General features: G+C 46.9%; 1 protein-coding gene across 7 annotated transcripts in view; it reads right to left on the minus strand.

Moving 5' to 3' along the window:
- LOC102384544 (OX-2 membrane glycoprotein-like) overlaps positions 1-27544 on the minus strand; it is a 106224-nt gene that overhangs the window by 53569 nt on the left and 25111 nt on the right. For 2 of the 7 annotated variants that reach the window (XM_025214264.1, XM_014524130.2), the window contains one exon: positions 15677-19583. The exons of 3 other annotated variants lie outside the window; for them this stretch is intronic. Coding sequence is in view for 2 of the 4 variants with exons in the window: in XM_014524130.2 (XP_014379616.1) it covers positions 19570-19583 (14 nt within the window). In the remaining 2 variants the exon portion in view is untranslated. Of the gene's footprint in view, positions 1-3320; positions 3428-15676; positions 19584-27544 lie in introns of those variants that run through there. 2 more of the 7 variants (XR_003096033.1, XM_025214263.1) reach the window with 2 other exon arrangements.

The following is a 27544-nucleotide window of genomic DNA, read 5'->3' on the forward strand; positions in this document are numbered from 1 at the left end:
CTGGACATGACAGCAGGAGGTTTTGTAGGCAGCGGCCATTACCGTTGGCATGGCCCTCCAGGTAAACGGCAGTAGGCGCCGTGTATGAGCCCCGCCCCCCAGCCTTCATTCCTCACCACGGCTGCAGAGCTGGCCATAGAGTGGTGCTCTGCCTGCATGAAAGCCTCCCTCTCTCCCTCCCCTGGACAGGCAGCCAGGCAGCATGTGTGCAGCCTGCACATGGCGGGCACCACCACGCTAAGCCCTGCATCACTTGCCCACAAAGCCCCCACACAGAGGGGCACCCCTGCCCTCACCCCCTGGCCCTGTTCCCAGCTGTGTGCCACCTGGGGCTGGCAGCACCCCCCCACTCCCATCCCCCACCCCTATCAGTTGATGGGACAGCTGGCAGCAATTCCTTGGTCGGGCAGGGAATCCTTACCTAGCAGGGGGCTGGTGTGGAGCTGTCCTGCCAGTGGGATAGCTGGCAGCTAGCTCCTGGCTCAGTGAAGATGTCCCCAAGCAGTCTGGGGCTGGTTCAGAGCTGTTCCACTTCTGGGGAAGCTCCCAGCCAGCATCTGGTTCCTTGGAGAAATCCCCCTGAAGCTAGAGGCTGTCTGCTGGCTGCCCCAGAGATGAGATAGCTCCTGGACAACCCCAGGCTGCTCAGGGATTTCCCCACCCAGTCAGGGGCTGGTTGGGAGCTGCCCCAGAAGCCAGACAGCTCCTACCTATCCCCTGGCTATGTGGGGAAGCAGAGAACTCCCCAGTCCTGGTGCTGCTTGTTTCCTGTGGGGATCCAGGAGCTGAGCAGCACCAGGACAGGGTGGGCAGAGAGCTAGTGCCCACCCCAGCACTGCTTGGTTCCCAGGCTCCTGGTGGGGAGCTGAGCAGCACTAGGACTGGGGGAGTTTCCCATCCCCTGTGGCCCTCTGGTGCTGGGGCTAACCGGGAGTAAATTTACTCCCGGTCAGCATCTACACATGTGCTATGGAGCAGTATCTACTGCACAGTTAGTTTACTACCTTGTATTTACAGATAGCAGCTAACTGTGCAGCAGACTAATTTACTATGCAATAAATGGTGCACACGTGTAGATGGTGATGTTTTACTGTGCAGTAGATAAGTTTTTCAAGTGCTTCTGGTTCACTTCCATGTCTGCTGTCGAGCACGCTGAGGAGCCCCCCATGCTTCTGTGGGACACTCCATGTGCCCCAGCATTGCAGTATTCACAGCCACCTGCTACCTAAAGGTATGTAGAAAAAACATTTAAAGCTGTGTCTATGTCCGAATCACCGAATCTTTCCAAATGTCTCTGAATTGATTCAGAGGGTTCTGATTTGATTTGCAGAGATTAAAGGGTCCTCTGATTAGATTTGGATTTGGAGAGTCAGCCACCAAATTGGGCCAAATCTCTGCCAAATTGAATCAGGGACTGAAGCTTTGCACAGCCCTAATGTTCACATTCCTGTCTTCAGGTTTCACTGCAATGCCTCCTTTCCCATCCCCATTTTCATACTTAAAATAAAATTTTTAAAAAGATCCCTAAGACATTTTGTTTTTCAGCTGCACCTCCACTGTGGCATCTGTAAGCAGACCTGCTTACCAGTCCTGACATTGTATAGCTCTTTTCTCAGTAGTGCTGGGAATTTCAGCATGGACAGACACAATTTAGATCCTGACAACATGAGAAAAAATATAAGAAGGAGAAACAGCAGTGTACCCCCCGGGCCTCTAACATTCAATCGCATGCAGCCTTGGTCCAGGGGGCCGGTAGAGGGCAACCTACAGTTTCTTGCAGGCCCGTGGGCAGCTGTTTATCTCCTGGGTGGCCTCCCCCAATCTCACCTGCCATGACTTTGAATGTTATATCAGGGCGGGGGCCAACCACCCAGGGTTCTGCTGCAGCGGGGAGTCCGCCCAGCAGTCGTCCGTGGGGCTCCACCTCCCCTACACCCCAACCTCACGCCAACCTCCAGCGGGTCACCAGGTCTTCTTGGCCGTACCCCCGATGATGTTGTCTCCCTGGGACATGATGGCCTTCATGGCCCTATCGCGTTCTAGGCCCTGCCTCCCGAGATAACTAACTCAGCCAGAAGTAGGGCTTTGGAACATCACATCCTCCTGTCTCCAAGCAGTCCCTACCTGGGACTCTAAATTTAGCCTGCACTCAAATAAAAAATGGAGGATCAAAGAAAATACAATACAGTGCTATCCTGCCTGTATTGCCTCGCCCTGCCTCTCAGCCCCTCCAAAAGGGGGAAAATACAAAAGGAAAAATCAACACAAACTGAATGTGGAAGGACCTGTCTGTTCCTTTCCCCCTGCCCTTATGTTAGGGTAACAGAGCAACCTTCACTCCCTCTAATCCTGCTAGGGTTTGGCCCATCGTATGGTCAACATAGACCGCAGCCCTTCGCCCTGGGTCATCTCGTCTCTCACTCCACCCTGTGTGTTACGTGCCATTGCTGTCCTTCTCCCCTGTTGGGGATGTCCAGCTTCCAGTGTCCTGCGCTACTTCCCCATGTCCCCGGCTACTTCTTAGGTTGTGGGCTGACACCCAGTCTCCGGCTGTTCTGCTCCGCAGCTCCCCTTGCTGCTCCATTCTGTCTCCACATGGAGGGGAAGCCTCCTTTGCCTCCTGTGTTCCCCCGATGCTGGCTCTCTCTCCCTTGGGGTATCGTGGGTGGTGTCTGGTGTCAGAGTCTTCCCCGACTCTGCTCTGCCTCCCCTGCCATCTTCCCGCGTGGTCTGTCTTATCCCCACCGGCCAGTGATTGACAATGATGTCACCGGCCAGTTTCAGCTGGATAAAGGCGTGGCTTATGACCCGTGCGGATTTCCTTTCTTGCTCCAGCTGCGTCGTGGGTCCTGCTGCTGGCAGTAAGTTTTTTTTTTTAGTTATTTTTACATCTTTCTCTCTTTCGCTGCATGCGGTCCCTGTTCATTGTTTGGGGTTCTTTCCCCTGCTCTCCCCCGGGGCATAACTCCCCCCCTTAAGTTGTCTTGAGCTGGTTCCCTTCTGTCTATTAATGTCCTACCCATCTTTCCTGTAGTTTCACATGTTTTTGTCTCTCACTGTTGTGTTCGGTTTTGTTGTTGCATCTAGATAGAAAATCCGCTGTTACATTATTTAGTCCTGGTTGGTATACTATGCAGAATTTAAAAGGTTGGAGGGCCAGAGCCCATCTCGTAATTCAGGCATTATCTGTTCTCATGGAGCTGAGCCATTTTAGGGGAGCGTGGTCCATTACTAGTGTAAATTTTCTTCCCATTAAGTAATATCGGAAGTGTTCCACCGCCCAGTGTATTGCCAAACACTCGCACTCGATAGTGGTGTACCTTGTTTCCACAGGCAGCAATTTTCGGCTGCTGTAAGCTACTGGTGTCTCCACTCTGGCATCTTCTTGTTTCAATACCACCCCGACGGCGGTCTCTGATGCATCCGTCTGCAACACAAAAGGTTTTTGGAAATCGGGTGTGTGTATTACCATGTCCTTGCACAGAGCTTTTTTCAGCAATTGAAAGCTCTGTGTCATTTCCCCCGTCCATTTTACTCCTTTTCCTCGTGGCCCTTTTAGTGCCTCTGATAGTGCGGCTGCTAACTCAGAGAACCGTGGGACAAACCAGCGATAATAATTAGTTAGGCGTAGAAAGGATCGGAGTTGTTTGTGCGTTTCTGGTGCTTGGAACTTGCTGATGGCCTCTACTTTATCAGCCAGCAGTCTAATTGTTCCTTGTCCCACTAGGAACCCTAAATATTTTGTTCATCTTTGTGCCATTGCGCACTTTTGCAGGTTTGCCATTAGCCCCACTTTTCTCATCTCTGTCGGTACTGCGATGATGGCATTTGTGATGCACCCAAGACTGCAAAAAGATGACAATATCATCAATATACACGGCGGCATATTCCGCATACGGGTCTAAGATGCGTTCCATCAAGCGTTGATAGGTCACTGTGGCTCCATGTAACCCAAACGGCATCCGCACAAACTCGTATAGTCCCCATGGTGTTCCAGATGCGGTCTTAGGTCGGTCTCTGGGCACAACCGGGATTTGCCAATACCCTTTTGCCAAGTCTAGTGTTGATATGAACTTGGCGGAGCCAAAGTGCTCGACTAGCTCAGTGATGTGAGGCATGGAAAAAGCGTCGAAGACTGCTATATCATTCAGCTGCCGATAGTCTACGCACAATCTCAGGGAGCCGTTGGGTTTGGGCACAGAGACGCGGGAACTCCACCATGGGCTCTGAGAGGGTTGTATAATCCCTAACTCTAACATCCTCTTGATCTCTTTACATATTTCCCCAGTGAGATGGTGTGGGATCAGTCACCATCTATCTCACACTATTGATCCTGGTGGGGTACGGATCGGGTGGTACGTCCCCTGTACCCATCCGGGTTCTTCCCTGAACACATCCCTGAACTTCTTGATGAGGGCTCGCACCTTGGATTTCTGGGCTGCCAACAGCTCTTCTCCCACTCAGATCTGACTACTGCCTCCATCGATCTGGTGTTCGAATCGCCCCTCTGGGGGCCTAGCTCCTCCAATTCATTTTCCGTAAAAGCGGCTCAGCCTTCGGGTTAGCGCCACTCCTGCAGGAGGTTGATGTGGTAAATCTGCCTCATACGAAGATGGCCTGGTTGGTGTACTTCATAATCCACCGAGCCCACCCTCCTGATTACCTCAAAGGGGCCTTGCCACTGAGTTAGCAGTTTGTTTGTGGACGTCTGTTCTGGTTTGAATTCTCGCATCTTGGAGTGAGCGTTGTACTTCTCTTTTTGCTGGTGTTGCACCTGTTGCAAATTGTCTTTGGCCAAGACTCTGGCCAACTGCACCCGGCGTTGAAACTCTTGCCGGTACATGGAGGGGTCCTGTGCAGCTGCTGTGTTGTGTTCCCAATCTTCCTTCAAAATTTGCAGCAAGCCTCTGGGGCGATGGCCCAACACTAACTTGAATGGAGAATACCTCAAGGACTCTGACAGGGTGTCCCTAAGGACAAATAATATCAAGGGGTGGAGTAGATCCCATTTCTGAGGATCTCCCCTTATGCACTGGAGTAACATTTTCTTTATGGATCCATTCAGCCTTTCCACCAGCCTGTTTGTCTGTGGGTGATACACTGACGTGCAGAGCTGTTTTATTTTTAACATCCGTCATACCCCTTGTAACACCCCCAACGTAAAATTACGCCCCTGGTCTGTCAGGATCTCTTGTGGAATTCCCATTCTGACAATCCACTTGATGAGCTCCTCTGCAATCCGAGGGGCGGTTACTGCTCAAAGTGGCACTGCATCTGGGTACTGTGTGGCGTAATCCACAAATACGAGTATATATTGATGGCCCACACTACTGCGGGGTAATGGACCGATAACATCCATCGTTATCCTTGAAAAGGGAAGGTCAATTACTGGCATGGGTGGGAGAGGGGCTCTTGGTGGCCGGTTCTCCCTTGCTTTTTGGCACTCAGGGCAAGCAGTGCACTGGCAGGCCACATCTCCCCCCAATCCCAGCCAAAAAAAACACCGTGATATCCTAGCGGTAGTCCTATCACACCCCATGTGACCTCCAGTAGGGTTGGAGTGGGCGAGCTGCCATATGGCCTGCTGGAAACAAGAGGGCACCACAAGCTGTGTCCTCTCAGGCTCCCTCGCCCCACCAGGCTGGACCTGGTATAGGAGTTGATGTCTTACATTGAACTGAGGTGTAGTCGCTGGGGTCTGTGCTCGCGGGAAGGTTGATGCGTCCATTGTTGCTCACAGCTCCTGTAATCCCCTGTCATCTTCTTGTGCCTCCCTAAACTGTTGACTGCTGGCCACGGCATGTAGGTCTAGTACATTCATGTCATCGTCTGGTTCCTCATCGTCCTCAAGTTCTACTAGCCATCCTTCTCGCATCTTCAGGTTCCTTCAAGTGGTCTCCCTATCCCAGATTCTCTCTAGTGCATCATATATAGGGGTCCAATCTCGCCCTAATAACATGTCGCAGGCTAGGCAAGGGGCTAAGCCAACTAGCAACTGTCCTCGATTTTCCATGACGCGAAGGGGTACCCATTGTCATTGGATCTGCTGGGTTTCCCCGTGGAGGCAAGATATCCTTACTGGCTCTGCTTTACGGCTCGGGTGAGCCGTAACTAGGCTGGCTTTTATTAAGTACTGGGCACACCCAGAGTCCAAGACTTCCCTGACTGGCTGATTTCCAATCCAAGCTTGTACCACGGGTCATTCCCTTACGGAGCCTTCACCACTCGTCACGAAACTACAATCTATTGGCTCTGTTTGACTGGATTCTTTGCGCCCCTCTGCCATTCCACATACCAGATTGTCCAGGCGCCATCTCTCCCATACATTGTTTGAGCATTCCTTTGAAAACTGCCCAACTTTCCCACAATGGAAACAAACCATATCCCTCGTTGGACCCCTGGGGGTGAATCATTGTTTTTCTGTCTCTTTTGCCGTTGAGGGTAGAGGGTTGGGGTTGCGCCTCTTTCAAGGGTAATTGACTTCTGAGGCTGCAAAGGCCTCAGCCAGTTTCAATGCTTCCTCACAATTGGGGGGAGAAGGCTGATGTACCCACTGCTGAGTCCACTCTTCCAAGTCATTAAGGAATTGCTCTAACATTATCTGATCAGCCAGGGCGTCGCAGTCACAGGACACAAGATTGACCCATTTACTAAATAGGTCTCTCAATAATTGCAACAAGAGCCAGGGTTGCTTCTCCTCTGCCCCCTTCTTAGCCCAAAAGAGATGCCTATAATGCTCAGGATTAATCTCCAGCTGATACATAATGGCCACTTTCACTATGTCATAATCTCGCGCTTCATACCGGGGGAGTGCCCTATACGCTGCCTGGGCTTTTCCTACAAGGGCCCCAAGCTGACTGGCCCAGTATCCTTTGTCCAGGCCTGTCATGATAGCATGACGCTCGAATGCCTCGATGTATGTCTCTGGGTCATCGTCCCCTGTCATCTTTGGCCTCTTAAAGGCCGCTAGGCCATGTTGCAGCCAGTCCTGCTTATGATCCATCATTTGTTGCTGTACATCCAGTATTTGCGTCAGCACTTGCAAATTCTGGCCCAACATCTCAGTAGTCATGGCTGCTGGTTGCATGTTGGGTCATTCTTCTGGGGCTGGGTTTTTCAGTGGATTCCCAGCCAAGGCACCAGTTTGTACCTGCCGGGCCTTGAACATTCGATTGTGTGCAGCCTTGGTCCAGGCGGCCGGTAGAGGGCATTCTATGGTCTCTTGTAGGCCCATGGGCAGCCGTTTATCCCCTGGGTGGCCTCCCCCAATCTCACCTGCCATGACTTTGAATTTTATACCAGGGCGGGGGCCAACCACCCAGGGTTCTGCTGCAGCAGGGAGTCTACCCACCGGTTGCCCGTGGGGCTCCACCTCCCCTACACCCCAACCTCACGCCAACCTCCGGTGGGTTACCAGATCTTCTCGGCCGTACCCCCAATGATGTTGTCTCCCTGGGACATGATGGCCTTCATGGCCCTATCACGTTCTAGGCCCTACCTCCCGAGATAACTAACTCAGCCAGAAGTAGGGCTTTGGAACATCACACCCTTCTGTCTCCAAGCAGCCCCTGGGTGGACTACCTGGGACTCTAAATTTAGCCTGTGCTCAAATAAAAAATGGAGGATCAAAGAAAATATGATACAGCGCTATCCTGCCTGTATCGCCTCACCCTACCTCTCAGTCCCTCCAAAAGGGGGAAACTAAAAAAGGAAAAACCAACACAAACTAAATGTGGAAGGACCTGTCTGTTCCTTTCCCCCTGCCCTTATGTTAGGGTAATGGAGCAACCTTCACTCCCCCTGATCCCACTGGGGTTTGGCCCATCGTATGGTCAACGTAGACCGTGGTCCTTCAGCCTGGGTCATCTCTTCTCTCACTCCACCCTGTGTGTTACATGCCATTGCTGTCTTTCTCCCCTGTAGGGGATGTCCAGCTTCCGGTGTCCTGGGCTACCTTCCCATGTCCCCGGCTACTTCTTAGGTTATGGGCTGACACCCAACCTCTGGCTGTTTTGCTCCGCAGCTCCCCTTGCTGCTCCATTCTGTCTCCACATGGAGGTGAAGCCTCCTTTGTCTCCTGTGTTCCCCTGACACTCCCACCTCTGTTGGTGTAGACAGACTCCTCTGGCTTTTCCATCCCACTGCCGATCCTGTCTTTGTTGGCACAGAGAGCCTCTTCTGGCTTCCCTGTCTCTTCACCCTGCTGTTCCCCACTGGCATAGAGAGCCCCTGCCAGCTCTCTCTCCCTTGGGGTATACCGGGCGGTGTCTGGCAGCGGAGTCTTCGCCATTTTTGCTCCTCCTCCCCCATTGTCTTCCCGGGCGGGCCGTCTTATCCCCACCGGCCGGTGATTGCCAATGACATCGCCGGCTGGTTTCAGCTGGATAAAGGCGCAACATATGACCCGGGCAGATTTCCTTTCTTGCTCCAGCTGTGTCGCAGGTCCTGCTGCTGTCGGTAAGTATTTCCTCTAAGTTATTTTTACATCTTTCCCTCTTTCACCATGTGCTCCCCGCCTCATGGGGTTCCTGTTCATTGTTTGGGGTTCTTTCTCCCTCGGGAGAAGCAGCAAGACTCTTGCATGACATTTCATGGAACAAATCAGAAATCCTCATTCACTGTCAAGTAAGATTTTGATACATTGGATGACAGGAGAGAAGTGGGCTTGCAACTGCTGTTCCCTCTATTTCTGAATAAGGTAGAAAACCTGCAATTGGCCTTTTAGTATTGAGCTGGCACCTTCCCCTTCTTTACGATATTCTCAGGCCACACAGGGAACTGCTCCTAATGCTGACATGGGTTTCCCAAGGTGTGATCTGGTAGCTGAATTAAAATTCTCTACAATCCTAGAAAACAAGGAAAGTGGAAGAAGAAGTCTTGTCCACCTTTTCAACTTGTGTTGAATATAGGGGACAGGAAACTGACTGTTTAAAATACTGCAGCAGTGCTGCAAACAACTTGGAACTTTCTCTTCTCATCAGGACGTGGGGTCACAGATCTTGTCTGATATGAGGAAACAGGATTTCAACAGGTTTCAACTTGTTTCCCTTGTTTACCAGGGAACACACCTTGTGAGAGACTTCCTGTGGAACAAAAACCCAGCTACCAGGATATGTACCGTGTCACTTTCGACAATGTGACCCAGTCTAAAATCAGGAGCCACACTCATTTAGTTAGTTTAGAGGCTCTACATCAGGAGTAGGCAATTATTTTAGCTGGAGGGCCACTTCATGAGTTTTGGTGAGCTGCCGATGGCTGCAAGGATAGCCCTGCCCCTTGACAGGTGCCCTGTCCTCCTGTTCCATGCCTAACCCCTGTCCTTTGCCACCAGAAGTCCTTTCCTTTGCCCCAGAAGTAGTCCTTTGAGGGGCGGGGTTTGTCATCTTGAAACTGGAAAAAAATATATATACTAAAAGAACCCCGCCCCCAACATCTACTATAATTTATTTTAATTTTATTTTAAAAAGCCTTTTTCTCCTGATTTGTGTGTGCTTGCATTATGTAGCTAGAGGTGATAGCATAATAGCTCAAAATACGGTCTTACCCTTGTATATTATGTGTGTTGGTAAGAGGATGTATGTGGGAATGTGTCTGGTTGGGGAGTGTCTGTGTGTGTGGTAGGTGTGTATGTGGGTGTGGGTATGGTGGGTGGGGTGTGTGGGAGAGAATGGGGTGGATGTGGAGGGGTGTAGGTGTGGGGTATGTGGTTGAGGTGGGGGCATGTGGGAGGTTGTGGGTGTATGTGGGGTTATGTTAGGAGGGTGGGAGTGTATGTGAGGCTGTGGGAGGATATGGGTGTTTGGGGGTATGGTGGGGTCAGTTGTGTGGATATGGTGAGGGGTGGGAAAGTGTGTGTGTGTGTGTGTGTGTGTGTTGGGGGGGGTCCTTGGAGTCTCTGGAATGCGTGAGTCACTGGAGCTGTATGTGGTGGCAGTAAGCAGGGCCAGCCCCACCCGGCCCCATAACACGCAGCTGCCACCTAAGTCCCTGGATGCACATGCTGGCAGCATGTGGAGCCAGTCCCATCTGGCCCAATAGTGCTGCTGCCTGAGCTCCTGACTAGATGTGGTGGCAGGGTGTGGGGCCAGCTCCAGATGGCCCCATAGTGCACAGTTCCCACCCAAGACCCTGGCTCCATGTGGTGGTAGCGTGTGGAGCCAGCTTGACCTAGTCCCATAGCATGCAGCTGATGCACTCCTGCAGCACACGGGGCCAGCCCAGCCCCATAGTGCATGGGTCCCCGCACTCTCACTCCCTTCCCCCACTGGGAGTCCCTGGCTGTGGCTCGTTGTTCCAGGCTCACAGGCTGGGAACAGTCATGGCTTTCTTTGATTGCACGTGTAGGAGGCTGGGAACAGCTGTGGAGGGCCAGGCACAAGCTCTGCCAAGCAGAGGCTTCTTGTCTCTAGCGCCCCTTGGCTTGGGGCTGGGGTGGGTCAGCCCAGGCTGGGGTGGGGGTCTGTTACTTTGCAACCAGAGCTGCACCTCCTTCATGGAGGCACCGACTTGTAGAGGTGCAGCCCAGGGCCAAGGTTTACAGGGGCCTTACAAAGGGGCCCTGCCAGCTAGATGGAATTGTTTGGTGGGCCGGATCCAGCCGGCAGACTGTATTTAGTTTCCCCTGCTCTACATGCTCAAACTTAATGAGATCTAGTTATTATAGGAAAACAGCAACCCATAGTGGGTTACAGCTCCATCTTGTACCCACCTCAGCTGCCTGGACCCAAGAAACAATGGTTTCTCTTTTTTCAATATTTCCCATTCATTTGTCAGCAAGGAAAAATTTTCTAGTCATGTTCAGTGTCCTTAATACCTTTTCATTCATTGTCTTAAACAGGATAATTCTTGCAAAGTCTAGAGACTAGAGAACTTACTTCTGATCAAAAAAGATTATGCAGAAGTTATTGGATACACAATAATGTATGCCCATTTTATCATTTGAGATAAACTACCCATTTAAAACACTTAGACTTTGTGGGCACTCACAATGAAATTAATCAAGCAGCACACTTAAAACAAGCAAAAGGAAATACACAATACAATCACCTTGGGCAACTCAGTTCCACAGAATGCTGTGGAGGTCAGAAGGATAGGTCCAGCAGGGGCCATTAAATACAGAAGTCAAGGCTGTACCTTCAGCTCAGGACATACTTCACCCTATAATTCCTGGTAACTGGAAGGATCTGACAGGACAGATGATTCAACATAGGCTAAACGTTTTGTATTGGGGGGTGTCCACATGAGATGCTTAACTTTTCATTAGCATAGTTTACTGCAAAGTAAGCATGTACATCAAAATGTGCACATGCTTACTTCACAGTAAACCTCCTTAATCTTGAGTAAATTTGCTACCTGCAAGTGCAAGTAGCTAATTTACTTGGGATTAGTAACGACACTGTAGTGTTCGTGTAGATGCCTGACTGGGAGCAAAATCTGCTCCCAGTCAGCTGTGCACCAGGGTGGTCAGAGATAGCTCCCCACCCTGGGGAGCTGCCTGCTGCTAGGGTGGGCTCTGCCACAGGACCCTGGGTGGGGACTATGTCCCCCTGCCCAGGCAGCAGGGAGCTCCAAGCCCCCTGCCCCCATATCACAAATGGGGAGTGGGGTCTGGGAGACTCTTATCTCCCAGCATCGGCTCCATGACTGTGGGGTCAGTGCTGAGAGACCCTTATTTCCCAGCCTGAACTCTGCAGTCATGGGGCTGGTGCTGGGAGATGCTTATCTCCCAGCCTGAGCTCTGTGGTCACAGGGCAGGGGCTGGGAGATAAAGGTCTCCCAGCCCCAGCCCTATGACTGCAGAGCTCAGACTAGGAGATAAGGATCTCTGAGTACCAGCCTGTAACAGGGGGCCTTCTTGGGGCCAATTTGCTTTTGGCCCATCCGCCTGTTTCTGGGCCAACTGCCTGCCTTCCTTGCTTGCCATACCTTGTTGTTATCTAATCAATGATCTTAATTAGGTGGGAGGCTGCCCATTTTCTTGCCCCAATGCTAGGGGCGCTATTTGTCCCTCCCCTACACTGCAGCCCATGCCTCACAAATGGCCTCCACAGATGCTAATTTCACCGGCCCCACGCTGGGTCCCAGAATCCTCCAATCAGGACCCCTCTAAGATCCCTCCATTCAGCCAGCCTATCCCACCCTCATTCAGGGATGCCTAGCTCCCTGAAACCCGGGACCTTTGGCCGTGCAGGCCCTTGCCTCGTCTCCAAGGCCAGTTGGAACCCCAGGCCCTCAGCTCTGGGTGTCCCTTGCAGTGGCCCCCTTGCCCTTTTGACTGTTCTGGTCCTGGCCCCAGCATTGACCAGTCGAGGGTACTCTCAGTCAGGCCTCTGAGCCTCTAGCCCCACTCTCGCTCCTGGGTCCTCCTTCTGGCCCTACTAGTGGGTGACCCACCCAGTTGTGGGAGCTGGGGTTATGGCACCCTGACCCACCTTTCACCGGGGTGGTAACTGGCCTGGCATTTCCTGGTGCCTCCCATGCCAGAGAACCCCACCAGGCCACCCACTCCCAGCAGGGTGCAGTTTTAGGGCATGCCCAGGACCAGGAGCCTCCTAGCCATCCCCTACAGCTCCTCCCTTACATCCAGGATGATACATGAAGCCTTGCAGCCAAGTGATGTTGCTGCCTGCCCTGCCAGCAAGGAACTGATCTGTTTATATAGGCAGTCAGAGATCTAAAATGGCTGCTGCAATCAAGCACCTACTGGCTGCTTGGCTCAGATCTTAAAGTGGCAGGCACAAACAGTGCCCTGTCTCACAGCCCCACAACCGTGGAGCTCAGGCTGGGAGAAAAGGCTCTCCCAGCCCAAGTCCTGCAACTGCAGAGCTCAGACTGGGAGATAAGAGTCTCCCAGTGTAGTAGGAAGCCCCTTTTCCTGCCTACCCCCACAGGGTAACAAGGAGCATCCCCTTCCATCAATAATTCCCCTCTTTGGATATGTCTCTTCTCTTCTATCTTTTCTTCCTTCCTCCTTTCTTCTTTCCCCTCTCTCACTACAAGATATAGAATTATTTGTGTATTTTTATTTCTGGTATAAGGAATCGTGTTTTATTAAATTACATGGGTGTTCTACATTTTGTAGCTGTGCATTTATATCCCCTCTTATTGTATTTTGATATTTGTATCTATTTGTGTGCCATGGCATTTATATTTGATACTCTTGTAATTTTATATTTTATGCTCTTTACCCTGTAACAATGCTATCAAGGGCAGGATCAAACCACCACCTCCCTGTATCAGGCTGGCCCCTGAATGAGAGGATCAGTAATTGAATGGGTAACACAGTAGCTAGCTACAGTAACAAGTTAACGAGTGGCAATTGACACCTACAAAACCACAGATTAATGAGAGGAAGAAATCAATAGGGGCCAGTGTAGCAGCTGGGGAACTCCCTGAACCTTCATTGTTAAAGAGACAGAAGCCCCAGTTTGAATTAATCAGAGCTGAAGACCAACTTTTGGGGAACATCCCACAAGGGTCAACAACCCCTGGATTGGGCAAGCCCAAAAACTGGGGAGTCACCAAAGTCTGCCAAGGACAGATAAAAGGCAGTGAAGAGTGACCCTCAATGGCACCCTCTTTATCTTCAACTTGACCAGCACCTGACCTGTTCAGCTAGAAGGACCCCCTTCTGGAAGACAAAAGCACGTTGGAAGACGCCTTGACTGGCCATTGATGGCAGACCCCAACGCTTGTGGGATAGGTATACTTGACTCTGGTGCTTCACAGATCAGAGATTCATAGCTAGCTAGTGTGTGTGTGTGTGTGTGTGTGTGTGTGTGTGTGTGTGTGTGTGTGTGTGTGTGCGCGCACACATGTTCATGAGTGTGTGCCTGAGGGGATTGGCCCCAAGGTTTATGATCTGATTTCATTGCAACATTTCAATCTGTCTAATAAACTAGAATTTTAAGGATCTTGAGTTGGACATTTGTGGCCAACACCGGCACCGGCCCACAGTCACAAAGCCAGCACTGGGAGCTCCCCGTTGGTGGGGCCAGAGGAACCTGTTCCCTGCCCAACTCCACAAGCACGGCATTTGTAGAGCCTGTGGAGCTGAGCAAATAGCAAGCCCTTCAGCCTGTTCCCTGCCTCAGCTCCGCACTCACAGAGCTGGGCAAGGAATAAGCCCCCCAGCCTGTTCCCCCTCAACTCTGGGCTCATGTAGCTGAGCAGGGAACAAGCTCCGCAGCCTCTGCCTAGTGTGCAGGGTTGGGGGCTTGGAAATGTCCTGGTCAATTCTGGCAAACTTATTAGTAGCTGGCAAATTTATATTCCTTTCTATACACCAGGAAGACCAAGTGAGGGACATGACTGGGAAACTGCATACTTGAGATTAAACTAAAGGTTTGATTTAAGAGTTATTTTACCAAACACAATTTTATCTGTGTTTATTCTAAGTATCTATCTCAGTATACAGTGAGAACTAAATGTTAAATGTATTTTTTTTCTTCCAGAAATTAGTATCTTCCCAATAAGTTATTAGTGATTACCTTTAATAAATAATAGCTGGAATAATATGAACATTATAGTACAGATTGTCAATATAATGTGTTTTTGTGGTTGCAAGAGCTAACAACAATATCCTTCCAAAAATAATGAAAAAGCACAAATGGAAAATATGATTCAAATCACTGTAATGTAAATCAATATACCTGTCTCACCAATAGCCTTTGAAAAATGACTTGTAGTGCTTATTTACAAGTATGTGAGTTTCCACCCATCAAACTAATGGCACACAACTGTGTGTGTGTGTGTGTGTGTGTGTGTGTGTGTGTGTGTGTGTGTGTGTGTGCGCGCGTGCACGCGCGCGTGTGAGAGTGAGCAAGTGTTTACAGAGCTCATGGGCGAGACTCTCTTATGCTGCTCAGAGCCACAGGAAATTAGAAAAAAACTTAAAACTGAGGTTAAAAGGCAGAGAAAAGTATGATCTGGCTCACATTGTGTTGTTGACTCTCAACTTGAGAGTTGTTTCTTTCAGGTATAGTTTGAAAAAAAACTACTGGGGGAACCTGAGCTGCTAATGTCTATGGATTATTATTAATAAATAACTTTAGTCATTCATAATATGGATCTGATCTCTTAAAACACCAGTAAATTCTCTTAAGTTTTTTTGTGTATGAGCATGTGCACCTCATGATATTGCATTACCCTAATTGTAACAAGATAGATTAAAAATATTCCTGAAATCAGAAAAAGAAAATTGGCAAATGTATGTACCATTACATCAAATGCAGGTGTGCATGTAATTACATACTCAACAGATGGCCATTAGTGGATCAGAGAAAGGTAAAGGGCAAAGTCAGTAAAATCTGAGTACCAGGTACTGGGTAATCGATTTGCACATAATCATTAAACACTTCTTTTCTTCATCTCTTAGCAATCCTATTTCTAAGGAAACCACAAGCTTATTACGTTACTCTCAATATGCTTTCCTTACTGTATATATTTTCCTTAAAGGAAGATTGTGGATTCCTATTTTGATAGGAACTTAGATACTGAAAAAAACTGTTATTGAAGAAGAGACCAAAAATGCTTGAGTGATTTGTTTGAAATTCAAATGAAAAATACCTGTTTTTAAACAGACTCGTCTACAATGTTTCGAACACACACACTGTAGCACTAAAAATGTGCAGGAAAGACAGATACTAATGGGCTTGTAAATAATTAGAATAAGCAGTGTGAACCAAAGTGAGGTTTTATTTTTTCCCTTTTTATAAAAATGCACAGATAAGGACTTTTGTTGAACAGAGGGCTAATTTTTCAGAATTGACTCTCAGTTTTTTTGCAGGGAGCATAAATTGAGACATTTCAATCATTAATTCATTCATCAATAATTGTTAAAAATTAGATGCCTTACAAATACCCGTCATGATGAGATACTTTTACCAAAGAAAGGCTCCTCACAACACAACCTGTTATGAAACAAAACACAACAATCTGCAACACGGAATATGACATTTGCCAAAAAGAATTAGCTACCAGATTATCTGATGTTGCTTCTACTGGGCTGATATCTGATCCATATTTATTCTGATGACAAACAACTTATTTGGAGGCAGACTCAAATTCATATAACAAAAGAAGCAGACAGTTATCAAATTAGATTAAACATATATCCCAGAATTGCAAAAGTTTTCACATTGTGTGTAGATAAACAGGAGACAGGAACACCTCTCTTACTTTGGTACTATATAGCATAGAACCAGCAGAGTTTTTTTGGTTTTGTTCTTTCTTTTCTTTCTACCTAAGAAACAAATATCTCAGAGTATGACATATGTAAGTATTTTTATGAGGAATTAAAAGGGGATTTGAAACAGTGAAACAACTGTTTATATGTTAAAAGGATACTAATTTGTGTTCCATGTTAGCTGCCAGACATTTTCTACCTGGTTACAAAGTCTTACGTTATCTGAATGGAACCATAAGAAACCAAAAACAAGAACCCAAAATTGGTGTGAGTGAGGGGAAATTAAACAATCATTTGCTGTAAAATCCTGCTCTATGTACAACACCAAAACAATTTTTACTGCAATGTCTTAAGGGATATAGGGGCCTGGTGCTGGCTCTTTGCACAGGTCCTTTGATCTCATTCTTAATTACAAGCAGCAACATACAAAATTCTCCTTTATACAACCAAGACCAGTTCTGATGGGTTTCATATGCAAGCAGCAAGATACGCTCAATGGTACACCTGGCAAATTAGAATATGTATTTTTAAGTAATTCTTGGTGCTTCTGGAAACAAGTGCATCATTTGCATAAACAATTTAATAGGCTTGGGTTAAATCTTAGTCAAATCAAAGTAAATCTATGAATTTAAAATGAGCTATTTTGATATTAGAGCAATGCAACTAGGAGAAGCATTTGAGCCTGATATTCCTCATTGCCCACTGCTTGTTATGTGTTCTGAAAGCCCAACTTGCAACAAGCTATAGTATTTACAGTATTGACTAGCTACCAGGATGACAGCGTGTATTCCTGGTCTTCTCTGCAGATACTTTTGCCTGCAGTCTCTTCATAATGCAAATGTTCTGAAACTGAATGTTTCCTTTAGCTGCACAGTTGCAGCTTCTAGACATGGATACTGTCACCTCAAGGTTACCTTACCTAGTTGGATTTCCCATGATGCTTTTGCTCCTCTGCTCCCTACTCATCCTCCCACTCTGTTCTACTTACTTTCCTCAGCATTTTTTGCTTTCTAGAAACTCCCTAAAAGTAGCCCTAACACTGCTCACTTTCTTCTTCCTTTTTGATAGGCAGGGAAAACTGTGGAAAGCAGGGAGGACTTAGCTAGAATGAATTGAACAAATGCCCGTAAACCATCCTGGTAGCAATGCTAGCAGACACGACTGATATCAGTAGATACGTTAGTAGCTGCCCCCTCATAATTAATTTTTTAAAGGGGCACTAAAGAAAGTAGGAAAGCAGTATAGGAATAGTGTATCATTAAACCAAGAATAGATGCAAAAATTCTCTATGTTCTGTGGCACTATAAAATATTTCTCTTTGGAGGGGGTGTGATTAGCTGCCTTACCTCAAAATCACCCCTTCAAGTATATAAGGTGTCAAGGAGCATGTCTATTTAATTTCTTTGATTGATGTAAGATTCTTTTTAATAGGGAGCCAGAACAACTCCCAACTGGAGGAGAGCACATTTTTGAAATTGCAGAAAATCAATGGGTTGAGTCCAAAAATCCACACAAGGACAAAAAATGTAATTAATCCACCTCAGAGGACACAGTGGCAGTTCCAAATTAAGATTTCATGGTCACAACTTTATGGGTAATGAGACATTTCCTTGTGAGGAAACTATACATAATACATCTGGGGCGGTCATAGGAAGGGAGGCTGGAAGTGTCATAATGGGTGTCATTTTTAGCTCAAGAACCGTGATAATACTAGCTCTATATTACTATGGTAAAAGCAACCTTTAGCTCTTCTACTGTTGAGAAATATGAAGGCATATTTAGCTATATTTAGCTTCTATTGTTGAGAAATATGAAGAAATATTCCAAAGGCAAGCAATATACAAAGGACAAGCAAAGCATTGTACAGAAAAAAGAACTGTTGTAATCCTTCTTCCAAAATCAAAAACAAACCTTTCGCTACAGCTACACCAGATATAAGACATTAAAAAGCACTATTAAAGAAGCTTCTCCAGACAGTTATGCTATCTACAATATAAAAAGGAAGCTCAAACTTTGCGTAACAAATTTGCTTAAAAAATGTCCAGACTAATTAGAATTTGGAGCAACTCAACCCCTGCCTCCCCCACACACACACCTATTGGCATTCTCTCCTCAGTAGGGTGAGAGTTACTTTCTATTGCAGACCTGAAATAAGGATTTACTGATTAGGCAGTCCTTTCAGGTAATATCATCAAGGGCAGATTGGACACTAAGTCACTGGCAATCTAATAGGAACCCAAGGAAAATCTTTTACTCAGGGCCAGTAACTGCAGATGAAAGGCAGTGTCCTACAAGAAACCCCTGCAGAGATTTCACAAATTATTTCTACCTACCACTCTAAACTGTCAGTCATTATTTTTAATCAAACCATTTCAAAAGCTAACACCAATACTGGGTTATACATCTCTTGCAAATGAAGGGAAAAGCTTCTTCCACTCACTGGTGAGGCCTCACCTGGAGCACTGTGTCCAGTTTTGGGCCCTGCACTTCAAAGAAAGATATGAACAGATTGGACAGAGTCTACGACAGAATAACAGAAATGATTGGAGGCAATAAAAAATTAACGGATGTGTTCCTGAGGACGGGAGCTCTGATCAGAAGATTGCTGCTCCTAACCTCTGGGTGTACGGGAGTCAAGAGCTCCCCCTGTATCGGCTATATGGCATGGTTGGATTTGATCCCCAATCCCACAATCACACCTCCTACCATGCACAAGTAGTGTGGTAAGAGGCGTGATTGTTATGATTGCCAATCAGATCCCACCACGTCTTTATTTAAATGTTTGCCAGGGGCCTGAGTGTGGTCAAGCACTGGAACAAGCTACCTAAAGAAGCTGTGGAATTGCAATTCTTGGAAATTTTCAGGAACAGGTTAGACTTGGCTATACATAGGGAAGTTCCTCCCTTGAACAGGGGGCGGACAAGATGACCTAATGAGATCCCTTCCAGCCTTACTCTCTTACAATTCTATGAACAAAATAAGATCAAAGGATTAGTAAATTTGCCTGCAAGGACTAGATATTTTTCCTGGAAGTTATCCTAGACTAGGCAGTGTTTCAGTGAGGTTTAACAAAACAAACAAAAGACAATTAATCATATAATTACCTCATTCTTTACAGCATAATCTGGGTACGCAATGCTTTGGGTGGTGGGTAGTGAAATATTGTCCAACAGAAATGTTAAATCCAGAAAACTGGATTTAAATTAAATGCATATTTTGCTGAAAATCATTTGCAGTCTGCCACAATATGCTGTCTCCTGGGAGCTGAAGGTCAATTGTTCTTCTTGTCCTCTGTCATCCAGACTTCCCATCTAGCCTTTAACTCGTATGATGCACTCTGATATCCTCTCCTCAATAAGAATTTAATGGGAGATGCAGTCAGATTAGGCATTCCAGTCTGAAAAAGGAAATGGGAACCTATGGGTGCGGATCATCTCTGAGGCACTAAGTTATTTCAGAACTGAACTTTTTTTTTTTTGGTAGAAACATGCCAATGTTATTTTTTTGGCTAAATTTTTCCTCTGGAAAAGCATTCATCTTGTAGCCAGTTTTATATCTCAGTAACATGCCCCTTGTTCTTGTTTCTGTGCTTGAGATGTATATAAACACTGCAAAATGTTCCACAACAATAGTTGGCAAATTTTTGGACCTCTGAGTGACAGTTTAAGGAATTCAACTCTTGGATAACCCTATAATGTGGCATTGGGAATGGAATAGTCAGCAGCATGAGACCTGGAGAATCAGTGTCTCTGGGAATTGTAGCTACTTCAAACTGTTTCCTGACTGAGTCTCTGTAGCATAAATACGATAAACTTACAAAGACTATGAAGTTTCATATTTATTGTTCAGCATATTAAGTGATCTCTAGCTGCAGCCAAAATATTAGTTACAAAGGTACTACAGGTGTGCTGAAGTTCAATAACTGAAGATTTAACATTCAGCATGAAGACCAGTGTCATGGACAGCCTACTAGAACCGGCATTATTTTTTACAGGTTTGAAATATTTTTAATGAAACAGTTTTCTATCAGAAAATATAATTTTGTCAAAACTTAAACATTTCATTGAAGTGTGTTCATTGATTAATTTTGAGGAAAACCTACATTCATATTTTTCAGCTTGCTCATGTTGATAATATTCAATATTATTACCAATTTCTTACTTTGATTTACTAACATTCAACTTTATTATTAAAATAGCAATTTCAAAGTTTTATCATTTTATAATGTTTCCTTTATGTCAAAACATTTTTCTTTCAATTTGTACTTCATGGAAATGTTTATCACTTCATTCCAGTTTGAAACAGAAACAAATTTTGAAATGCTGAAATTTTCTGCAGAATGAAACTAGCTCTAGGCTACTTTGCTGTAATTATTAATATTTGCACATGCAAAATACTCCTGCACTCCTATGACTTCCTGTGTTGCTTTACAGCTGTTTAAGAACAACCTCCATTAACTTTTCCCTATTTGTAGATTATTTTACTTACAGGCACTCACTTGCTCAGTTACCCCACAGTTCAAATCAGTTGGGCTTCCTTTCAGCTTCTGGACTACAGTTTTCTCACTGTCATATCTGGCTGTTTCTCAACCAAGGGCTTTGACATATGGGATTTGCTCCCTTTGATAATTCGCTAGGCCTCAGGGCACAATGTAAAACTTTTAACAGATTAGGCTGGAGTCCAAGTCTGGATGTAGGACATTAATATAAAACATCCATGTTACTAGAATGATAAGTTAACAAAAACTAATTTTTCATTATTGTAAATTGGACAGATGCTATAGTGATGGATGTCATGGAAATATTTAAGTAAGTGCACACAGTAAAGTATATAATTTAAAGATCTAGGCATATGCTGGACACATCCCCATTCAATTGCCTCTTGAATGTCATGTCTGTCTGTAATTTATGAATGACAGCCTTGCCAACTCTATGCACATGGAAAGGCAAGCAGAAGTGCCAGGTTTTTTCTATCTCATATGACCCTTATCAGGCAAAAACTAGGGCAGTATGTCACCTTAGAGACTAATTGGTTTAAAGAAGATTGAGCATTTATAGGCAACAACCTACTTGGTTAAGTGCTATGACACTTATTATTTTTAGTTCTCTCTAAAACTATAAAACATACATCCCTACTTTTGACAATACCGAGGGGAGGAAGGAAGAGGGGAAGATTTTTCTCCCCAGGTTTTGAATAGAGGAAAAATAAACAACATACTTTTCATTTAGTTCTCATATATTTTTGGAAAATACAAAGCAGATCATAGAGACAGATAAAAGGCCAGTTTTGCAGAGATGAGGATAGACTTTTGGAGGGTGGGAGGGGGGGGACGGGACTGAGGAAGAAATTTTGGAAGTTTCATTTTTTTTTCCTTTAGTGGAATTGGGTTATTTTCCTAGCAAAAATGTCAGGCCAGCAGTAAAGTGAGAGAATTTCTTTCCTGGACCAAATTAATACATGAGCAGGGAAATAGCAGTTTTTCATCACAGCTATGATGCTCATCTACCAAGAAGTAAGCCTAACTAAACAGAAGCAAACTTAAGATTTTGGCATCCCAGCAAAGCTATGATTCTAATCTAGGCTATCAATGTGCAGCTTGCCCAGTTTAGGTGAAAATAGCTTAGAGTAAGTGGTTCAAGGTAGACACTGATATCAAACACAAATAAGTTCTACTACTTCTGCAGTTTAGTGTTACGATAATAAATGTATAGATAGCTATAACCTAGGCTTCACATTGTTCAACAACAGAAACCAAACCTTTTAGCTCAGGGGTGCTCAACCTCCAGCCTGAGGGTCAAATCCAGCCTGTGGCATCATATCATCTGGCTCACCAGGCTGTCCAGAAAGTCTGAGTTAATAGCTGATTATGAATAAACAAATCTAATGAGAACTCTACCAACTCTGAACTCAAGCATGACTTCATAAGACAAAGACAAACAGCAAGTCAGTCCATATGCCTCGCAACTACACAGGCAAAGAATGTTCGAGAGGAAGCTGTGTCACAATTATCAAGGCAGCAGCTGCACTCACTTGCTTAAACAAGATGTGGTCATTGAAAATCTACAACTTAAAGGCCAAGCACCGAACCTTCAATGGAGAAGTTATTTCCATCTTAACACATAAAAATGAAAGCTGAAAATCAAATCAAACTGGCAAATGCAAAAGGAAAATACTAGGTATTGAATGAAATGGATACATTACACACAAGATATTCATTACACAGTACATACTCCTTATTTCTGAAGTTGTTTATAATGAACACATCTTGGATGAGTATTTAGAGTAAAGCCAGAGGATTTTCATCAGAATCTTTGCTGGAAGAAGTTGGAGGAACATGCAGACAGAACTGACCAACATAGTCTGTCTCTTGAACAGCACATACAAGAGGAAAACATACAGCCCTTAAAGCAAGAGGACATGTAAACAGTGGCCTATGAGATGGCAGGCCCTAGTTTTTGCCCTAATATAACATCTGATGGGACAGGAAGAAAAAAACCCTTGCATGAACCCTAGTATGAACACATTTATGCTTGCATTAAACTGATAGGCTAGGGACAGACATTACACTTAAACCGGCTGAAGTGATCAGAGACCAAGGCTGGCCTGTCCTGTCCTGCGGAACCTACGGCTACAAGGGGCCCTGCAAAGCCAGGTGGAGAGGCCATGGCCTCTCCCATGTTTGGTGGTGGCTGCTGCATTTGCGGTGTAGTTTGCCCACCTGTGGGTTCGATGTTTGTTTAACTGTTCTGTCTGCCACCCCTCCCCCCATGTCTAGTGTGCTTGTTCATTTACCGGTGTGAGTGTGTTGTGGGATGGGAAAGGGGGCCCCGCACAGGCTGATTTGCCCTGGGTCCCGCACCCTGCTACAGTTGTCTCTGCCATTGGATCAAAGGGTCCCAAAACTATATCTTGCAGAGGGTCCCAAAAAAATGTGGGCCGGTCCTGTCAGAAACTGGTTTCAACCTGTAACAGAACAGATGTTCAGTGCACATAAATCAGTGCTGAAACCAGTTTGAGATAAATCTGGCTGAATGTAGTATCAGACTTAACTGATTTGAGTCAAACTGGTTTATGCAATGTCTGTCTCAGACCCCTTGCCAGTTGAAGATAAATCAGACTCTCCAAGCATCCCAGCATGCTTTGTGGGCTGGATGGGGCTCTCTCTCCACAGCAGACCTAGTGCCTCCCCTCTGTTCCCTGGCCAGAGCTCTTGCAGAGACTTGCAGGCATCTGCCTGGCTTCCCTGAGCTAAGCAGGGATTATTCCCCCTGCCACACTCCTAACCTTATGCAGACACCTCAGCATTAACTAGCAGACCACATGCTGGCTACAGTCCGTTCTGCATAAGACAGCAAAGGCAGATAGGCTTTTTGGAGCTAATCAACAGGTAGCTTAATGTCCTTCCTTGGAAAAGCTGTTTAAGAAGAATGTGGCAGCACATCTGTGGGTGCTTGCCACTTTAAGGACTGGAGCAGGCAACCGGCAGTTGCCCAATTACGATGGCCATTTTAAAACTAAGGTCAGCCAGGCAGAGCTGTCAGTGTGTTGCTTTCAGCTGAGGGAGCAACATCACCCAGCTGAGCCGAGGCTCACAACATCCTGGAGGTAAGGGTAGGAGCTAGGGGGATGGCTTGGAGGCTCCTGGTACTTGGCAAGACCTAAAACTGCATCCTGCCAGGGAGGGGAGGCCTGGTGGGACTGCCAGTGGCATGGCAGCCCCACTCAAATACCAGGACCATTCACCTCCCTGGTGAAAGACGGGTCAGGGTGCCTCAATAACCCTTAGCCCCCACAACACTGTGGGTACAAGGACCAGGCATGGCTACAGCCACATGAGCCCTAGGGGTGTAAGACCCAAGCAGAAGGGCCAGGCATGGCTGTGGCCTCCTGAGCCCTCACAAGGGAATAAGATCCCAGAGGCCCCAGGGAGAGGATAGTTGAGTGACCCCAGGGAGGGGGGCTGTTGTGAGGCCCCAGAGAGGGGGCATTTATGTGGCCCTAGAGGGAAAGGGCAGTTGTGTGGCCCAGAGAGGGGCATTGCCCAGAGAGGGGCAAGAGCAGTAATGGCCCAAGTGAGAGGGGTGCGAGTGGCAGTTGATCGGAGGGTGGGCCAGCTGGCATGCCAGCCCCAGTGATGGATGCAAAAGCCGAGTGTGTGCCCTGACTGAGGCTGGGTGCTAAGCCAATTATGAGGCCTGGTGTCTGCCTCCAGAGGGGAGGCCAGGTGCTAGGCTGAGTGGGGCTCTGCCAGGGAGTCGGGGGTGAGCCCTGACCCCAGCAAACCCTCAGGCATGGGGAGGCCGCATGGTAGGCCAGTAGGGGGTGCTCCTGTGCTGAGCCACCTACCTCATTGCACCCGACCACCTTCCAGTCCTTAATTTATATAGAGAATATGATCTCATTTACCTGATCCAATGAAGGCCAGCACCTGTTGACTACCAACCAACAAATTTGAAATACATCACTGGTTGCTGGGTAGACTGGCAGAGTCTTTAGCTCCCTCCTGGTCATGTAGGCATTGCTTAGAACAATAGGGAGCTTAAGCCCTCTATCCCAGGTCAACCCAGGTATGTGATACCAGTCACATAGGCAGAGCGAGTAGGTTTCTCCACTTCCTCAGGAATGTATCCAGCTCAGGTTACAACTCAGGATTACCTGAAGAGATGGAGCAGAGGAGTCTTCCCTTTGCAGTGACCATGGTAACCAAATTGTCAGATAACAGAGTTTGGGGAGAGACAGAGATGGTATTCTGCCACATATCCCCCGCCCCTCCTTTAAAAGCTTGGGCACATGGCTTTACATAGCCGTGGGTACGAGAGTGTTTCATTTGGAAGGGTCACCTTTCACATCTAAAGAGAGATCACACAGTACATAAGACTGGTCATAACAATAATACACATAGAACATCAAAACACATTGGGGAGCTCCCATGCCAGAGCTTTCTCAGGCGGGCCTGAGTCTACCTGACCCACTACCTTTTGTGACAGGGCATCTGCTATCACATTCTGGCTTTCCTTGATGTGTTTGACGGTGAAGTTGAACTCTTGATGCTTCCAGGCTCATCATTGAAGCTTGGCATTGGTACTCTGCATGGTTTGCAACCACTGAAGTGTGGCATGGTCCGACAGGATGGTGAACTGCTTCCCCCGCAGATAGGGCCTCAGCTTGTTCAGCGCCCAGACAATTGCCAAACACTGCTTCTCAATAGATGACAGGCTCCGTTCCCGAGGAATTAACTTCCAGCTTAATTAAACCACAGAGTGTCCTGTGCCTTTGTGCTTTTGTAAGAGTACAGCTCCTAGTCCTGAGTCACAGGCATCGGTAGCTACATAGAAGGGTTTATCATGGAATGGTGCCTTCAGAATCAGTTGTTTGATCAGGGCAGCATTAAGGGTGTCAAATGCTTCCTGACACCCCTGCTTCCAGACCACTAGATCAGGGCTGCTCTTCTTGGTCAGTTCATGTAGGGGAGCGGCCGTCGTTCCAAATCCAGGGACAAACCTCCTATAGTATCCAGCCAGACCAAGGAAGCTCTGACTTGCTTCTTGATTTGTGGGGCAGTCAGTCTCTAATGGCCTCGAACTTGTTCCACAAGGGAGCAATCTGACCTCCACCCACGTGATGTCCCGAGTATACCACTTCAGATAGTGCCAATTGGCACTTTTTGGCTTTCACAGTAAGACCAGCTTGCTTGATCTTACTTAATGCAGTGGTCAGATAAATAAGGTGTGATTCAAAGTCTTCACTGAAGATGGTGATGCCATCGATGTAAGCTATGGCAAACTGCTTAGATCCTTGTAACAGGTTATTAATCGGTCTTTGAAAAGATGCGGGAGACTTGCGCATACCAAAAGGTAAGACTGTAAACTCATATAGTCCCACAGGTGTGGTAAAGGCAGACTTGGCTATGGCGTCCAGATCCAGTGTCATTTGCCAGAATTCTTTGAACAGTGAGAGTAGAGATGATCTTGGGTGGGCCCAGGTGATCCAGCAAAGAGTCCATCCTGGGCATAGGGTAAGCGTCAGGGGTGGTAATAGCATTTAGCTTCCTGTAGTCCACACAGAACCAGATGGACCCATCCTGCTTCCAGACAAGTACCACCGGGCTGACCCAGGGATTACCAGATTACTGTTAACTCTTTCATCTCTGTGACCTCCTGCTTTGTTTCTTGCATCTTCATATTAACTGCGTATGGTCTGGATTGGATAGGGCGATGGCTGCCTGTGTCTATAGAGTTTACTGCCAGGTCCGTTTTACCTGGTTTGTTTGAGAACACTGTCTCAAAGCCCTTGAGTGCTGAAAGTAACTTGTCCTTGTCCTGGGAGGGCAGATGATCTGGCAGGTGGAGTTCCTCTATTCCTGCCCCTCCATCCCTGTTGTCATACATGACTGGCTCCTCCGGGTGATCGTTAAGCTGAGGAAATCCAGAGTACTACATTACTTCTATTAAAATACGGTTTAAGCATGTCCACATGTACTAGCTTAGGCTTCTTGTCTGACCCGCTCCTGGTGACTACATAAGTCACATCATCCAGGCTATCCAGGATGATATGGGGACCGTCCCAAGCTGCTTGCAGCTTGTCTGTTTTCAGTGGCAGGAAAACCATGACCTTATCCCCTCGTTCAAAGTTACGTAAGCGAGCCTTTTCATCATACCAGACACTTTGCTTCTCCTGGGCCTGGGCCTGGGCCAGGGAGTCTCGTGCCACCTTCATCACATCAGTTACCTTCTGGCGAAAGCTGAGCACGAGCTCTACCATGGAAGTCTTAGTGGAAGTGATTTTGCCTTCCCACTCTTCTCTCATCAAGTCAAGAGGACCCTTAACTTGCCTTCTGAACACCAGCTCGAATGGCAAGAACCTGGTTGACTCTTGGGGTGCCTCCTGGTAGGCAAAGAGCAAATGCAGAAGTTTTTCATCCCAGTCATTGGGGTTAGAGTCCATATAGGCCTTTAGCATACCTTTCAAGGTGCCACTGAACTTTTCTACGAGCCCATTTGTCTGGGGGTGGTAGGCTGTGGTCTTGAGGTATTTCATCCCACAGCATTCCCACAGGCACTTCATCACCTCAGCCAGGAAGTTCCTACCCCTGTCAGTCAGGATCTCAGAGCGGAATCCCAGCTGAAAGAAGGTCTTGGTCAGGGCTTCAGCAATTACAGGTACCTCAGTGGAGGTCAAGGCAACTGCCTCTGGGTACTGAGTTGCAAAATCCACTAGAGTCAGGGTGTATTTCTTCCCTCTATGAGTCTTATGCCTGAGAGGGCCCACAATTTCTATACCCACTCTTTGGAAGGGTTGAGCAATGATAGGGAGGGGCTGTAGGGGAGCCTTTCTCTTGTCCCCACTTCTGCCTGTCTG

This window comes from Alligator sinensis, unplaced genomic scaffold (assembly GCF_000455745.1).
Source record: "Alligator sinensis unplaced genomic scaffold, ASM45574v1 scaffold359_1, whole genome shotgun sequence".
Lineage (NCBI taxonomy): Eukaryota > Metazoa > Chordata > Crocodylia > Alligatoridae > Alligator > Alligator sinensis.